The 18002-nt window shown below is 39.6% G+C and overlaps 1 protein-coding gene across 1 annotated transcript in view; it reads left to right on the forward strand.

Moving 5' to 3' along the window:
* Positions 1–18002, forward strand: part of COL6A2 (collagen type VI alpha 2 chain) — an 84204-nt gene that overhangs the window by 45828 nt on the left and 20374 nt on the right. Inside the window, exons 20-24 of the mRNA XM_063116064.1 lie at positions 439–474; positions 6438–6500; positions 10064–10126; positions 15410–15445; positions 15768–15813. Of these exons, the coding sequence (XP_062972134.1) occupies positions 439–474; positions 6438–6500; positions 10064–10126; positions 15410–15445; positions 15768–15813 (244 nt within the window). The remainder of the gene's footprint in view (positions 1–438; positions 475–6437; positions 6501–10063; positions 10127–15409; positions 15446–15767; positions 15814–18002) is intronic.

Below are 18002 nucleotides of genomic sequence, written 5' to 3' on the forward strand. Positions count from 1 at the left end.
GAACATAGGTGGGAGGGTGCTGTTGCACCATGTCCTGCTTGTTCATCCTTGGCCGATGGCTGATCAGCCACTGTGTGAACAGAGTGCTGGACTAGATGGACCCTTGGTCTGATCCAGCATCAGGGCACTTCTGATGTTCTTAAGAAAACATAATGGACATCAGATGACCTAAAAACCACAAGTTCCCTTTGCTCAGCACCTCTGGAGACCTAGGCCAGATCTACACCAAGCAGGATATAACACTTTGAAAACAGGTTGAAAATGGTATCTGGGGTGTGTCCTGGACCCCAACAATTGTCAATACCGTTATAAAGCAGTAGTGTAGATCCTGCCCTTGCTAGCCACACTCCGTGTTTGCTTTACAGTGTCCTCTTCATTGTCTTGTTTGGGCAAAAAACAGGGCAAACTAAAAGCTGATGATCTCTTCTCTGTTTCCAGGGTGAGAGAGGTGAGAAGGGGGTCCCAGGACCAGAGGTATAGTATGACAATCAATGTGCCTGCTTTTCCTTTTTTATATATATATATAATTTTTATTTGTTTTCTACACTATATAAACATACATAAAACATTACAATAATAATAATAATAATAACAAAAAGAAAAACATCAAACAACTGCTACATACATATTGAATAAATGTTGAGTACATATATGTTGAATAACTATTACCTATACCTTATCATACTACAACAACATCATTCTTAACATAAAAGTGCACCCCCCACCTCGGGATCATTCCTGAGTCCAAAATCTAATCGTTCCTTCTGCTGGCGGTTTCCCACTTCCCTTAGTAAACACAAATATTAGGAACTGTTTCCAGATTCCCTCAAACTCATTTATTTTAGTTACGCCTTTTCTCCACTTAATATTACATGTCAATTTATCATTAATGGCTATATCCCATACTTCTTTATACCATTCTTCAATAGAATATTCCCCTTGAATCTTCCAGTTCCTAGCTACCATCAATCGCGCTGCAACCAGCAAACTCGATATCAGCTCTATAGTTTCTTTTCCACACTTTATATCTTCAAATAGTGACAGCAATGCAATCTTTGGTGTTTGTTCTATTTTCATTCCCACTATTTCTTCAATTTCTGAAAACACCATCTTCCATAATCTTTGTACATATTTGCATTGCCACCACATATGTAAATACGTTCCTTTTTCCCCATAACCTCTCCAACAATTTGCTGAATGCTGATCATTTATGTTATTCAATCTAATCGGGGTTAGGTACCACCTCCATAAAATTTTAAAATAGTTCTCCTTTATTCTCACTGATAAACTTCTCAACACTCTTTGTTTCCATAGTCCCTCCCAGCTCTGTCGCCCTATTTGTACCTTCAAATCTGATTCCCATACCATTTTCTCTGGGTTCTCTCTAAACTCCTTCTCTAACAGTAATTTATATATTTCACTCATTAACCCTTTTAAAACTATACTACCTCCTTTCCCTTTTTCCTTATTTACTATTAACTCTTCAAACTTCGTCATCTTTCTACAAACTTTATTATCTTTAATCCACTTTTTATTCCATTGCTCTAATTGCCCATATTCTAACCAAGATAATTTTTTCTCCTTTAACAATTTTTCCATATCTTCTCTTGTTTTTATATCTCTTAACCAATCCTTTAATTTCATTTTACTTTTTTCTTTTAATATTTTACATAATCTACCCTTCAGATCCTCTGGGAAATTCTTTAACATTATTATCGGCGCTAAGGGAGAGTTGCTCGGAAGCAGCTTCCCTTTAAATTTACTCCAAATTTCCCATTGAGTCCTCAGGAGTGGATTATCTATACTTCCAACCCACTTTCTCCCTCCATCTTTAAAAAAGACATTGTCCAAGTTCATCTCTATGTTACTTATAGTTTTTTCCTCCATCCAATATAAATCTCCTACTCCTATAATTGCTTCTACGATATGTCTTAATCTATTTGCTACGTAGTATAATTTTATGTTTGGGAGACCCATTTCCCCCCTTTTTTTGGCTTAGGTACCAATTATTTTTATTCACTCTTGCTCTCTTTTCTCCATTACAATATTTATTAATAATATTTTGCCAACTTTTTATCTCAGTTTCTGATATTTTTATTGGTAACATCCTAAACACAAAATTAATTTTAACTAATATCTTCATTTTTATTAAAGCTATTCTTCCAAACCAAGATAAATTTAATCTTTTATATTTCTCCAATTTCTCTAATACCTCCTTCTTTAACCTCGTTAAATTTTCCCTTTCAAGATTCTCTAGATTTTAATTTTAATTCCCAAATATTTAATCTCCTCCTTAACTTTCATTTCTATTCCCTTATGTTCCCAATCCTTTTCTTCCTTCTTAGTATAATTAAACAACATCATCTCTGATTTAGACCAATTTATTTTTAACCCTGTAATTTCCTCAAATTCCCTCAACTGATATTTAATTCTTTCTAATTTTCTTATTGGGTTCTTAATGGTCAATAAAGTATCATCTGCAAACATGTTTAACTTTATTTCCCTTACCTCTCCAATTCCTTCTAACTCTTCATCCTCCCTTAGTGCCTTCGCCAAAACTTCCATAACCATTACAAACAGGACCGGCGAGAGCGGACATCCTTGTCTTGTTCCTCTGGCTAGTCGTATCTTTTCAGTGAGTCCGTCATTTACCACCACTACAGCTGTGTTTTGGGAATATAACTGTTCTATTACACTTTTAAATTTATTTCCAAATCCCAATTTATCTATAATAATCTTCAATGCCTGCCAGCTCACACAATCGAAAGCTTTAAAAATGTCCAATGCCATAATTCCTGCCTTGATATTTGATTTTTTTATTAGATTTATTACATTTAAAACTCTTCCCACTAGATTATGCATCTGCCTTCCTACCACAAACCCACATTGATCTTCTCCTATATATTCTGATATAAATTTATTTAACCGTTTAGCCATAATACATGTGAAAATTTTAGCATCCTGATTTATTAACGAAATAGGTCTATAAGAATTGGGATTAGTCAAATCTTTATCGGGTTTTGGGATCAGAATTATCAATGAATGTTCCCATGATTCAGGTATCTTCTCTCCTAATAATATCCTATTATAAAGTTCCATTAATTTTGGAACTAAAAATTCTTTGAAGACCTTATAATATTCTGGTCCCAAACCATCTGCTCCCGGTGATTTACCAACTTTTAAATTATCAATAACCTCTTCAACTTCTCTTTGAGTTATTACTTTCTCCATTAACTCCTTATATTCTAGTTTTAGTCCATTCTTTATAAACCTTCCAATATACTCCTCCACCTTTTCTTGTTGAATTTCTTTACCCTTATATAGTTCCTGATAAAATTCCTGGAAAAATTTTATTTTATCTTTCATTATATGACAATAAATCCCTCGATTATCTTTCAATGTTTCTATCCCATTCCTCCCTTTTTCTTTTTGTGTGAGTCTGGCAAGCAACCTAGAATTCTTATTACTATTTTCAAAATATTCCCTTTTCATGTACATTAAATTCTTTTGAACCTCCTCTATGTTTAAATTTTCTAATTGTTTCTTCTTAGCTTGTATTTCTACTAATTTATATTTATCTTTACCTCGCCAATATTCTTCCTCCAAGTTTTTAATTTCTATCTCTGACTTTTCCTGCTCTGCACGTTGTTGTCTTTTTAAGCTACACGTTTCTCTAATACAAATTCCTCTTACTACAGCCTTCATGGTGTCCCAAACGACTGACCCAACTGTTCCTCCCTTTTCGTTAATTTCCCATGACTCCGACAGTTCCTTCTGAATTTTCTCTACCACTTTATTATATTTCAATATTTTTGTATTTAACTTCCATCTATATGCCTCTTTATAATTCTTCTTAACTGTAAATTCTAAGCTTAACAAGGCATGATCAGTTACTTTTATTACCCCCCTTTCCATTTTACAAATCTTCATTGCAAAATCTTTTGAAACAAATATATAATCTATCCTGGAGTATGTATGATGAACTGGGGAAAAATATGAGAATCCAGGCTTAGTCCCATTGAGTAAACGCCACGAATCTGAATAACCATTTTCTTTTACTAATTTATTCAATATAGTTATATTATTCCTCTTTTCAACATTCGTGGGATTTGACCTGTCCCATCTATTATCCATAACCATATTAAAGTCCCCAGCTAATATGACATACCCCTCCTTAAATTCTTCTATTTCTTTAAATAATTTTATAAAAAACTCTCTATGTCTCTCATTTGGGGCATACACATTAATTAGCGTATATACCTTTCCTTCAATTTTACCTTTTAACATAAGATATCTGCCATTATCATCCTTTTTTATTTCTTCTAATATAAACCCACTTTTTTTTGAAATCAAAGTGGCCACTCCATTTTTTTTTGATGTCCCTAATGACTTTTCATAATAGGCTAACCACTTTAATTTTATCATATTCGAATTCTCGGAGCCTTGGTGTGTTTCTTGGACCATTATAATATCCGATCCTTCTTTATTAAACATTTGTTCTATTCTCTTCCTTTTCACGACTGCCCCCAAACCTTTAACATTGAGTGTTGATACTTTTATCTTTTTATCCATATTCACCCTTTTTAAATCTCTTCCGATCCCTTGTGCTCTACAACTCAAATTTACTTACATAAAAACACAAACTCCATACAACAATCCCCCACCCTCCTACCCCAACCCCTCCCCTCCTACCTTCCCCCCCTCCCCACCCCCCCACTCTGATCCCCCCCATATCCCCGTGAGTCTAATACTCCAGCCATCTACTTTAAAGGGGAGGGGGGGAGGCAGTGCTGCGCCTGGCCGGCAAGCTTCTATGTTGGCATTTCTATTTGCAATTATCTCAAAACATAATTAACAATTCTATTACTCCCCAGATGTCCCAGCCTCATTCCCCCCCCCACCCACTCCAGTCCCACTTGCTTCCCCATACAGACCCAGCCTCTTCAGCAACTCTTTACCTTGATCCAGTGAGGTTACTCTGTGTTCCCCCCTCCCATATGTAAATCTTAGAAAAACAGGGTAACCCCATGCATAAGGAATTTTGTTCTTCATTAATGTTTCAGTTATTGGTTTAATACTACGTCTCCAATTTAATGTGTGTTGAGAGAGATCATTATAAATTTGCACTGCTTTGCCTTTATACTGCAACTGAGCCATAGATCTCAATTCTTTCATAACTTGCTCTTTTTTATAATAGTTACCAAATTTCACCAAGATGTCTCTAGTCCCTTTGTAGTTTTGCCCCCCCACACGGTGGACTCGATCCAAATCCGATCCGTCTATTGGTATGTCAGGCATCAGCTCCTTGAACCAATTCAGAATGATTTCTCTAAGATCTTCTCCTTGTATCTGCTTCAGCTGTTTTATTCGAAGTGAAGATCTACGAGATTGATCCTCCAAGGCTATCAGTCTTATTTCATGTTCTTTAAATTGAATATTAGTTGATTTTTCAAAAGCCTCTTGCTTCTTCTGGTCCAAATCCGCTTTTGCCTCCAAATCTTTGATCTTATCTGAATTTTGAGATGTCTTATCAGCCAAAATACGCATTTGTTGTCTAAAAACATCCATTTGCTGATCCATTTTTTTAAAAATAATGATATTATTCTCGGCTATTGCTGCTTTAATTTCCACTAAAGAGGGAGGCTGACTGCCAATTGCTTCTCCCCCTTCAGCCATGTTTTTTTCTTTATTTGGTACTGTATCTAAGAAAACTGGGCCTATATCTTCGTCTTCCTGTTCTGCTTCAGGGACTGTACTTTCCAGGTGGGAGAGATTATGATTGGATGGTTTCTTTTTATGCGTAATTAACCTTTCCCACTTCTTCTTAAATCTCCTTTTAGACATAGGACGCTTCTGGGCAGGGCATAAATCTGTAGATTCCAATCTAGGTCTCCAGCAATAATTTTCCCATATAGAGAGAATTCGTTTATTTTTGTAAAGACCTTCTGTAGGAAATTTAGTTGGTTTGTGTTAGGGCTATATATCGATGCCAATGTTATTAACTCTTTGTATATTCCTATATATACAAATATAGATCTTCCGTTTTTGTCTTTCAATGTTCGTTTTGGTTGAAAATTTATTTCCTTGTTAATAAATATTCCTACTCCTCTTGCACTTCTGGAACCTGCAGCCAAAAATTTATGGGTGCATTGCATACTGCCTAGTATTCCAGTGTTTGTCTTTGGTTTATGCAATTCTTGTAGAAATAATATCTCTGGTTTTTCACTTTTTAGTCTGTGAAAAGATACCTCCTCTACTTAGGGAACTCTTCCTGTGCACTTCCTGTACTTTCAGTTTAGTTTTAACTCATTAAATCAATAGTTCAGAGATGTGTTGTTTAAAAGAAAAACAAAGGGAAATGGGCTGGTGAAAAGAAAGAGCCAAGCTGTGAAGAAAAATGAGATATATACTTACCCTTTACACCGTTTTTGGAATAGGGTGCACGAGGCGACTTTGGACAAAAAGGCCCTCCAGGAGTAAAAGGAGTGAAAGGTTCACCTGTAAGTAGACTCTTTGTATTGCTCTATAATCTTTTTTTAACTATCTTTAAAATTTAGTAAAATTAATTTACTGTCTAGACTTGCTGGACATATTTTCTGAGCCTAAAAGACATTGCCCCTCTGTGTTGCCCTTCCACCTGTCATAGGTTTTTGGCTGATGACTCTGGAAGACAGTGAGATTACCCCCTACCTTTCACAGGCTTATAGCTTCCCTTGTGGATTTTAAATTATAGTGTAGACCACATGTAATAGACCCATTCAATCTTTTATATTGTATTTTATATTATGGTTTTATACTGTTGTTTTATACTTTGAATGGTTTTAATTTTTGTGAACCGCCCAGACAGCTCCGGCTATTGGGCGGTATAGAAATGTAATAAATAAATAATAAATAGGATAGCTGATTATAATTACTGTAATAAATGCCAGTGTTGCACAATCAAATTGTGTGTGGACATCCCAGATATGTGTATATACATCTTTCAACACCAGTTAACATGTGATAGTCCCCAGGTTACCTAGATCGGTTTATTCTGGTGTCTAAAGATGTGTGTGCCTGCATGTGTGATATCCATATTTCACACATTTGCTGAGAACAACTCTGGTGTAGCACAGGTGTTTTCTACAGCAAACACAATTATTTGGAACTGGTTTCATTCTATCAATGATCTCTTTTAATCATAGGCATGTGCAGCACATTTCCTTAGGGTGCGCATCCAGGGATGTATTTATTAAAACATTTTCTTAAGGTGAACATTGATGGAATACTCAAGATGTTGATGCCCTAACCTGCATTTGTGTCAGGGTCCGGGGCGTGGGCGGCAAGGCCTCAGCGCAGGAATGCTGGGGCCGGGATGGACGGCGGTGGAACTGGCAACAGAGTCCAGGCAGAACCAGAATCCAAAGGCAGAATAGAGTCCAAGCAGGGCCGGAGGCAAAAGGCATGGTCCAGAGATAAACAGGGTTCAGAGTCCAGGAGGAACAGGGTTCAAGCAGGGTCAGACAAAGCAGAAGGCCAGGTCTGGAATCAGGAATGGGCTATAGCTGGCACAGGAGACCATGTTGCTGTGGCAAAGGTTGGAGTGGAAATGCAGTTCTTATATAGCCCTTTCCTGGCTGCTTCCAGCTGGTCTGCATCAGGCCATCTGTGAGTGCCTGATGATATGAACCTGGATCCTGCAACTAATCTGCAGCTGGCAAGGTGCACTGCAGCCACCAGATGGTGCTGTAGGACAGAACCTGACAATTTGGCTTGCCTGACCACAGGAGGGTCATTATGGATGAGGAGGGTGGGATGAGGAGACGCTCCTCAAGCTCCAGATTTGGTGGGGCTTTGTGGTTCCACTGGCCGGAGAAGGGGCTTATGAGGTGCTGAGCCCTCCTCTGCCATAGCTCCTCATGCTTCCTCACTGCAGGCTCTTTTCTCCAAATTCATTTCATACCTGGCCTGGGAGAAAAATATGTGGGGAGATAATCCAGGGGAGCAGTTTAATTCCCCTCACCTGCACACAGCTTTTGAAGTAAATAAATAGACCCAGCCCCTTTTAAATGTGAATGGGGCAGACATCTCCTCTGTTTTGTCCCTTAGTTACTGGCCTCTATGGTGAGGCCAAAGGGTTTTAGGTTTCTCAGGGTGCTTCCAGATGGATAGCTCCTAGTGCTATCAAACCAAAGACATTGTGCAGCCGTTCCCCTCCTTAACAGACTTTTTGTAGAAAGAAAAAAAGATAGAAAACAATAGGGGAAATTTGGGAGGGTTACAAATCGAAACCATCGTCATTTGAGGCAGGGCGCTTTGCACAGCGAGTCTCTCAACTGGAAGCATCTTCAGTCTGTGTATCCCATAGTCTTCTCCTGTTTCCTATAGTAATTTCCAGTTGCTGAAGATGGAAACTCAAACATCTAATTGAAGCTATAATGTTAGCTGGAGAAAAAAGGAATAATTTTTAAGAGATGAAATGGTTTGAGAAAGGTTTATTTTCTCATGGCATACACACGGTCCTTTTGCCACACTCTTGCTTCTGTTCAAACAGGTTTTGCAAGTTTTGAAACAATACAAAACCCTGCAAATCCTGTTTACCTGAGGTGAAAGTGGGATAAGCATGTCTATTATGATCTGTGATGACTGTTTCAAGTCAGTTCCAACAATGAAAAAACAAGCATATGTTTCCAGACTTAATGATTACTTTATCTGTTTTGTTAATGATTTATTTTCTATATAGTAAAACTTTCTGCAATGATGATTTTGTTAATAGTCCTCCCATGAGTCACTGATGAGGTTGTGGGCTGTTGTTGTAGCTGTTTGTTGTACCCATTTGACAGATGAAGAATTGAGGCCTGGAGATTTATTTAGGATTGCATAAACAGTCTATGGCTATATACAGATTTGAACCCTTAGTCTGAGCACAACCCTATTAACTACTCTGGTCTCTTTAGCAGTCTAGTTAAGGAAGCTGCAGTTCAGGGAAGTGTGTGTCTTGTGCCATTAGACCAATTGGAGCTGATCAAAGACTTCTGCTCAAATGTGTCAGGAGAGGGTCCCAGAGTGTGACCTAGTTGATGGAGTGCCACAACAAGCCCGTGTACAGCCAAGAAGCTTGTTGCCAGATCGTTGGGAAGTTCCCAGGACACTTTCAGGCTGGCATTCCCCTTTATGTGGTGCGTAGCCCTCTCCCCTGCACATAACGTAACAGGTAGGTGCTTCACTTAAAAGCCCAGTTCACATGGAGACCAGATTCATGTGATTTCCCACCCCCCACCCCTCAAAAACAGAAAGGCTGATGTGCATGTGGGAGTCTTGTGCCCTTCAAACGTTACATCATGTGCACGGTGGAATGGTGAGACCTTCTTCTTCAGTACACAAAGAAGGTCACCAGCCTGGTAAATGCCTGAACTGATCTTTTCTCTCAGCCTAATGTAACCCATGGTTATGGATGAGGATTCATGAGATGAGAATCATAAAGCAGGGGCCCTTCCACACGCCGTACTGAAGGCGCATGCATGCGCCCCAAGTACGACCCCAACACGATAGTGTGGACTACAACCAGAAGAGACAGAGGAGGAGGAGGCTGGGGAATTCGGGCGCATCCTTGCTGCCGCCGCCACCGCCTCCCCGCCGGCCTCCTGCTGCCGGGGTAAGAGCGACCCGGATCGGAGAGCTCGGCGGAGGCGGAAGCCGAGCTTTCCGACCGGGGTCGCTCTTATCCAAGCAGCAGGAGGCCGGCGAGGAGGCGGCGGCGGCAAGGACGTGCCCGGATTCCCCAGCCGCCGCCTCCTCTGTCTCTTCTGGCTGTAGTCCACACTATCGTGTTGGGGTCGTACTTGGGGCGCATGCATGCGCCTTCAGTACGGCGTGTGGAAGGGCCCCATTTTGTGTGTTGCCAAGGGACATCAAAATGATAGATAAATGAATAATAAATAAATAATATTTGAGACATCACAAACCTAGATGGACTGGATGAGCAACTAGAGATTCACCTAGTCTCCAAGACAGTATATTTCTTGCAATATGTTCACTTGCATTAAAAATGCAAGTTGATGAATATATTTCTCTTTCTTTCTAGGCTGAGCCTCCCCCAACAGGTGAGCCTGGCCCCAGAGGACCTCCTGGTGAAACCGGCCCTGAGGTACTGTAGCTGTTTGTCCCATTGGATGTCATATCATGCCTGCTACAACTCCCTTTCTTTGGTATTCAGGATCTTTACTGTACGCAAAGTACACATAATGTAAAGAGCTCATCCAGTGCAGCCTCCAGCCCATTTAAAAGACATTTGTGTGGTTTCGATCGGTCAGGTAAGAGCAGTTTAGCACATTTATGGAGGTCAGCAAGGAGGGGAGTCCATATGGAAGAACTGCCACTTCCTGAGTCCTGTTGGGCTCGTGCCAGCCAGAGCAAAAAGGAGGGGCAATGTCTTTTTCTTCCCCTCCTCCTAGGTTTCAAAGGGAGATAAAATAACTCCCATAGCTCAAGGACGGATGTAGATTTCTCCTGTTTGGGGGTTGGGGGAACTGGAGGGCTTTGGATCCAGCAGATCCAAGGCCTCTCCAATCCAGCCCACCCCTCCCCCTTTCATCAGAGCAGCGATGGTGGATGACAGCAGACCTTGCCACTGCAACAAGAAGGGTTCTAGCAGGCTTCTTCACCTGCAGGCCTCTCTGAAGTTGGAGAAGGAGGCCCTACAACCTCTAGTGTCCACTCAGCTCTGTGGAAGTTGTTGTCAAATAATTTTATGAAAAGGTTTTTTGTATGTGTGCATGTCCAATTTCAAGTAATAGCAATTGATTTCTATAGATGATAGAAATCAATTGTTTGTACTCTTCTATTGTTTTTAAGAGGCATGGTTTTGACATGTGCAATGATGTATTGGACAGAGGAGCCTTTTGCCATCTATACCTGCAACTGGGGGAGGAATTCATTCAGTTAACGTTTTTGTGTGCACATACCTAATACCTAATGTACATTGATGGTGCTATATAAATAAATATTATTAATAATAATAATTTCATACTTTCAAACTAGTACATGAACCAAACTCAGTTATTCTTCAAAATTCACACTTTTCCAAATTTTGCAATGGAGTTCTCCAATCAAAATATGTACAAAAATATGCATAGTGGGACAAAATGCACACAAAAATGAATATATATGTGAAAATAAAGTTTAAAAATTAGAGAAATTGCTTGCAAAAATGTACATATTATGCAAAATTGTAAACTTAATATGTATTAGGAGAAATGCACACAAAAATGCATACAAGTTTTCATACGAGCTTTATTTTTAAAAAGTACTTAAGAGGGACTTAAGACTAGAAAAAATAGAAACTGCTTTTTATTTTAGTTTTATTCTGACATTAACAAAACAGAACAGAAAACAAATCATGAAGAAAAATAAATAAAAGAACAAACATTCCATGCATAGAAATGTTGGTGGGGGGGTGTCATCAGATCAAAAAAAGCAGGGAGTTATGCATAGGTTTCAAGAAAAGCAGGCCAAATATCCATGTATTTATCCACTCGCAAGTGGCATCCCGTTCAAATGTAGATAGCGTTGTTAAGTCTTCAGCCCATTGTATTATAGGAGGTGAACATTTATTCTTCCAACATAATATCAGTCTTTCAGCTGTCATAAGAGTTCAGAAAGTCCATTTGCTCTGAGCCTGCATTAACTTCCAAGAAACCAGTAGGTAGTTTAGGGGGACATGTACATCATTCCATATTAAAGACTGTTTCAATACAAAGTTTATCCTTATTATGACCGCCTCCCAAAAGGGGTAACTTTTGGGCATTGCAAGAACATATGAATAAAAGAAGCATTAGGTTTATTATATCTTCAAGAAATATGCAAATTAGACAAACCCTTCTTAAAAAGATGTTGTGGGGTCCAATAAACCCAAAACAAAATATTTTGCTGAATAAGGCATAGTCTAAGATCAGTAGGAGCTTCAGATACAGACACTAAGACAATAATCCATTGATTAAGTAAAATAGGACACTCCAATTCTCTATTCCAATCCTGTCTTATACCATGGGTATCATATTTATTTACTACTATTAAATGCTTATATATATATGAGTCGTGGGTCGACGTGTCTGTTCAGCTGCTATAAGTGTTTCTAACAGTAATGGAGGCTCTGAAGCTGTGAAAGCGGCCAGATTAAACCTAGATTCCCGCAAGTGTTGCAGTTACAAATATTGCCATTCAGCCATGGTAGGTTAATTATATTTAACACATAACTCAGTGTCTGGACCTATTAATTGATTCAATGTAAAAATCATCCTATCCATCCATGTCCTCCACAAAAACACTTTCTTTCTATTTCTTAAATCTGGATTTCCCCACAAAGTCAATTTTGTGTGAGAGAATGGATTGAACTGTAATTGACGTGATACTCTATGCCACACCTCCCTAGCTGCCAAGATTGTAGCAGCGGGTTTGTTAATTCTCATATGTCGAGAGCCGAGTGCCGTCCATTTGGGAAGAGGGTCTAAACATAAGGATTCCCGAACTGACCAGGGTGGGAAATCTAAACGAACTGGAAAAGACCAGAACGTAGTGCAAGCCAATAGATAGGCCCAACGGTACAAAGCAAGGTCTGGAAAACCAAACCCACCTCCTTTAATTGGGAGCTGCATCCGTTTCAAAGATATTAGTGGTTGGGATATTCATGGTGGAAAAATCAGAAACTGAAGAGAAACCAAAATTGATAGTTTTCTCCAAGGCACTCTTTACCTCAGAACACCATCACGATCATCTTTCCACACAATGCCATTTTGGCCATAGTTTTTTTAACTTCTACTTTTTCAACATACATATAAAAGAAACTATGTGTGTCAACCGGTTCTGGATGGGGTTATACTCCCCCTGAAAGACTGTGTTCGCAGCTTGGGGGTGCCTGGATCCGTCACTCCGAATGACAGCCCAGAAAGATGTGACGGCCAGGAGTGCCTACTATCAGCTTCGGCAGATACACCAGCTGTGCACCTTCTTAGAGTTGGAAGACCTAAAGATGGTAGTGCACGTGCTGGTAACTTTGGGCTTGACTTCTGCAATGTTCTGTACATAGGGCTACCTTTGTGCCTAGTCTAGAAACTTCAACTAGTTTAAAATATGGCAGCCAGGTTGGTCACTGATACACCTATGGGTGACCATATTACACCAACATTAAAATTAGTTCACCGGCTGCCAATTAGTTTCCAGGCAAAGTATATAGTGTTGGTTATTACCATTAAAGCTCTACATAGTTTGGGTCCAGGTTACCCACTCCGCACACAGGTCCTCTGGGAAGAATTTGATCTATTCAGCCAAAACTAGGCTGACAGGTATTACCCAGAGGACCTTCTCTTCTGCTGCTCCCAAACTGTTTAATGGCCTGCTGGGAGAGATTTGTCAATTTAACAGTGTTTCCAAATTTAATAAAGACATAAAGACTGATCTCTTCTGGCAGGCCTACCCAGTCGAATTTTAAGATGTCTGACTGTTATTTTAATAATGTATTAGCTTTATGTTTTTAATCAGTTTTATGTATTTTATAGTATTTTTGTATTCAGTGTTCTCTATCTCGGACAAGAGGGAGAGGCAGATAATAAATAAATAAATAAATAAATAAATAAATTTAGTTGTAGTAGTAGTGTTATTTAAAAATGTTTTTAGCACAAATGAAAAAAGTGATTGAAAAATTCTGACAAAAAGGTAAAACAAAAGTCAAGTACCGTATTTTCCGGCGAATAAGACGACTGGGCGTATAAGACGACCCCCAACTTTTGAGAAGATCTTCCTGGGTTAAAAAGTCATCTTATACTGGGCGTATAAGACGACCCCCAACTTTTGAGAAGATCTTCCTGGGTTAAAAAGTCATCTTATACTGGGCGTATAAGACGACCCCCAACTTTTGAGAAGATCTTCCTGGGTTAAAAAGTAGTCTTATACGCCAGAAAATACAGTACTCAGGAAAATTGTCCTTTCCTTGCTTACATGTCTATTTCATGCCAACCAATGTGGATGGAATTTATTTATTTATTTATTATTATTATTATTTATTTATTTATTTATTCATGGTGTTTCTATACCACAGAATATATTAAAATCCCTCAGCGATTTTATATTAAAATATTTGGATATAATATTAAAAACACAACATTGAAAGCACAATATTAAAATAATTGCAGAAAAAAGTGTTTAAGGAGCAGCAAAATAGAGCAGCATGATGAGTTTAGTAACAGCCTACGGAAAGCCTGGGTGAAACTGTGCATTGTTGGGAGGCATTTAAAAGATTCCACATTTTCTGCCTCCCAAACTGCATGGGGGACTTTTTTCTGATATAGCCAGATACAGTGCTCTATCCCAGAGAGAGAGAGAGAGAGAGAGAGAGAGAGAGAGAGAGAGAGCGAGCGCATTATATCCCATTAACTGTGGGAAGTCATTTGTAATTCCACCAGCAGAACAGCAACAGTTGAGTAACAATAGGAGCTGAGCTACCACTGTGTTAAACTCCCAGAAACACAAACCAGAGGTGTGGGGGGGGTGGAGGGAGCGAGAGGGAGACTTTTTAAAAATGGTAACTCTGGGACGAGGGACAATTTTTCATTGTTTACAAGCAGTCACTCATATTGCCAAGAGCTACAAAAGATTCAAAATGTGTTACAAATACTATCCTCTTTTAAAATGTGCCAGAAAGAATCTAGAAGAAGCAGTGTTCCTGTTGCAGGTGAAACATCCATAACAGTTTTTTTTTTTTTAGTGTGTAGTTGGACACAAAATGTGCAGTTGTGGAAAAAATGTGCAATTGGAAATTTGATAATGTGCAGTTGAAAAAAGTGTTGAAAAAAATGAGACATGTGTTATGTGTCTGTGTTTATTAAGAACTTAACAATAAACAAAGTCAGGGATGGCATGTAACACAAATTATATAAGGAAGCAGATGAAAGAGCCCTTGATGGTGTGACTAATGTTGTTGGGTCCTGTGACAATGTTGCCTGAATAGATGTGGGGGCACAGTTGGCACTTGGGTCTATTGCATGGTCTGATCCCTCTGTCTGTGTCTCTGTCCTGTGTACTATTGCTGATTAGCATCTGCTTCAGGTTGGGAGGTTGTCTGTAGGCCAGGACCGGTCTGCCTCCCAAGGCTTGTGAGAGAGAAGTCTCTGTGCTGATGATGGTTTGGAGCTCACTGGTGATCATTTTAGTGGTTTCAATTGGGGGCTGTAGGTCGGTCTGTCGTCCTTCCTGGGTATCTAAATGGTCCTGTCAATCTGTCTTTAACTTTAAGGTGCAACCAATGTTGGGGATAATCTGTTCAGTCGTGAAAGAGAAATAATGTGTTTGACTTTGGGGGGGGGGGTGCCTGACAGGGCATTTGTGCAGTTGAAAAATTTGGTTTTAAAAACCCCCTGTCACTTTCATCATTTTATAGGGTGGCCCTGGTCCTGGTGGAGATCCTGGCCTAACTGTAAGTAGATAAAGTTTTCTGTTAGTACAAATCCAATTAGGGAGCTTGCTGTCTAGTTCTAATTTTTAGTGGAATATAACAAGGCATTCAAATCATTGCTTACCACTACATGGGTAGATGTGATTTCAGTTGAAATTTGTGGCAAATATCAATTTATAAGCAAAAGCAAAGTTCAGCTATATCTTCTTGAACAAAGGAAGAAACAAGAGAGCATGTGATCTCTCTTATTCAGACAGCCTGAAATTGTTTTCTCAATCAGAAGATGCAAATGAAAAGTTTTAATCATTATACAAATTGTGCTACTTCCTTTTGTTGTTGCTAGGACTGCGATGTGATGACCTACGTCAGAGAGACCTGTGGCTGTTGTGGTTAGTTCAGAGTCTTTTCCTTGTGGTTTTAGATAGGGTGACCGTATGAAAAGAAGGACAGCACTCCTGTATCTTTAACAGTTGTATTGAAAAGGGAATTTCTGCAGGTGTCATTTGTATGTATGGAGAACCTGGGTAAATTTCCTCTTCATCGCACCAGTTAAAGCTGCAGGTGCCCTGCCCTCTTTTAAATCTGGTCACTCTAGTAGAGCTCCTGCAGCTTTAACTGTGGTGATAAAGAGGGAATTTCACCAGGTTCTCCATATATACAAATGACACCTGCTGAAATTCCCTTTTCTATGCAACTGTTAAAGATACAGGAGCCCTGTCCTCCTTTTCATATGGTCATCCTATTTTAGAACAATGATAGTTTTGCATGATCTTCCTTTAAAGTATGGTGGCTTTCTTCGGAGTGCAAATTTATGCTCAGTTTTCATTACATATTTTGTTTGTCAGGCTTGGTTTGGTCACAGGTTAACCACTGGTAGCTCTTTGGCCACATGGGACCTGCAAAGCAATTTTATCTGGCCCCGTTAACCCTAATAAGTTTTTAATCACATGAAGGAAAAGAAAGTTGTTCTCAGAAGTAGAGAGAGATAGGTGTGGGTTTTTTACAGAGAGAGATTTAGGCCATGTTTGAACATTGCACTGTACCTTAGTTTCAGACAGCTTTCTGCAACTTGGTGCTCTTAGTATAACTTCAACTACAGCTCCCAGGATTCCTGACCATGGGCTATGCTGGCTGGGGCTTATGGTAGTTTATTTAGGGTGACCATATGAAAAGGAGGACAGGGCTCCTGTATCTTTAACAGTTGCATAGAAAATGGAATTTCAGCAGGTGTCATTCACCAGGAGAACCTGGTGAAATTTCCTCTTCATCACCACAGTTAAAGCTGCAGGTGCCCTGTCGGCTTTTAAATCTGGCCAATCTAGTATAGCTCCTGCAGCTTTAACTGTGGTGATGAAGAGGGAATTTCAGCAGGTTCTCCATATATACAAATGACTCCTGCTGAAATTCCCTTTTCTATGCAACTGTTAAAGATACAGGAGCCCTGTCCTCTTTTTCATAAGGTCACCCTAAGTTTATTTATTTATTACATTTCTGTAATAAATAGGCAAAGCTCCCTGGGCAGTGGGCAGCAGTTGAGGGCACCAGGAGCTCCATCCGGTGAGCATTTTATTGCACGCTTGTTACTGGGCACTCACAGATTTCTTGGAGGTCCCCCACATGCCATCGTCTGCCTCCCGCGTGCCTCCTGCCACTTCTGGCCTTCCTTGTACCGCAAGAAAAACCAGAAAAACTCCAAAATATTTTTTAAACAGGAAGTTGCTGCTTTTTCCTGCTGTGCGTGGGAGAAGCAGCATGATTACAACACTCGACTGAATGGGCCTCGTGCTCCTTGTTTACTTCCTGTTTTCAAACAGGAAGTAACTGAGTGACGATGGGGAAGTGACAGTAGCCAGCATTTTTTCCTAAATGTGATGGAGCTTCAGATTGGGAAGACTGGTTTACTATGATGTCAACAAGCAGGAACAAGCCACAGCAAGCCGCAGGCTCCCCCACAGCCCCTCACTCACTCCTCCTCCCATGCAGCCGAGAAGAGGAGTTCAGAAGCTTTTGTTTCCACTTTTGCTTAACTGCAGTTTTCTTTGTCATCCAGACACAGAACTCTGGTTAACATTTATTGTTTTATACTGTTTTTATATTGCAATGTATGTATTTTTCAATAAACAATTTGGAATCCTAGGTACAGAGGAATAAAAGCAGCTTAAAAAAAAACATTAACTATGGTTAGTTTCAAGCAAACCTGCTCTGTAAACCATGGTCTGAAGTTGGCTTGTTTGGACTAATGACACTTAATTGTAACCACAGTTATAATTAGCGAAATGGTTAAACAAAAGCTTCTGAACGCCTCCTTCACTATGTGGGAGGCATAGCGGGAAAGGAGAGGGTGGGCATCCAAGCTTGAGGGTCACTGTGGCTCATTTCCGTACATTCAAGTCATGTTAAACTATGTGTAGTATGACATGCAAATGCATTCATAATGTTACACCATGCTTTGGGCATTATAGTGCCCCAGGAATGCTCATATGCATGTACTCCATGAGCTGGTTCCAGGATCAGTCTTCTGTAGATGGAAAGGCTGTGCTCACAGAAGATGCCTCAGCTCAATTTTTGGAGTCCCCAC

This window comes from Elgaria multicarinata, chromosome 2 (assembly GCF_023053635.1).
Source record: "Elgaria multicarinata webbii isolate HBS135686 ecotype San Diego chromosome 2, rElgMul1.1.pri, whole genome shotgun sequence".
NCBI classification, from domain to species: Eukaryota; Metazoa; Chordata; class Lepidosauria; order Squamata; family Anguidae; genus Elgaria; species Elgaria multicarinata.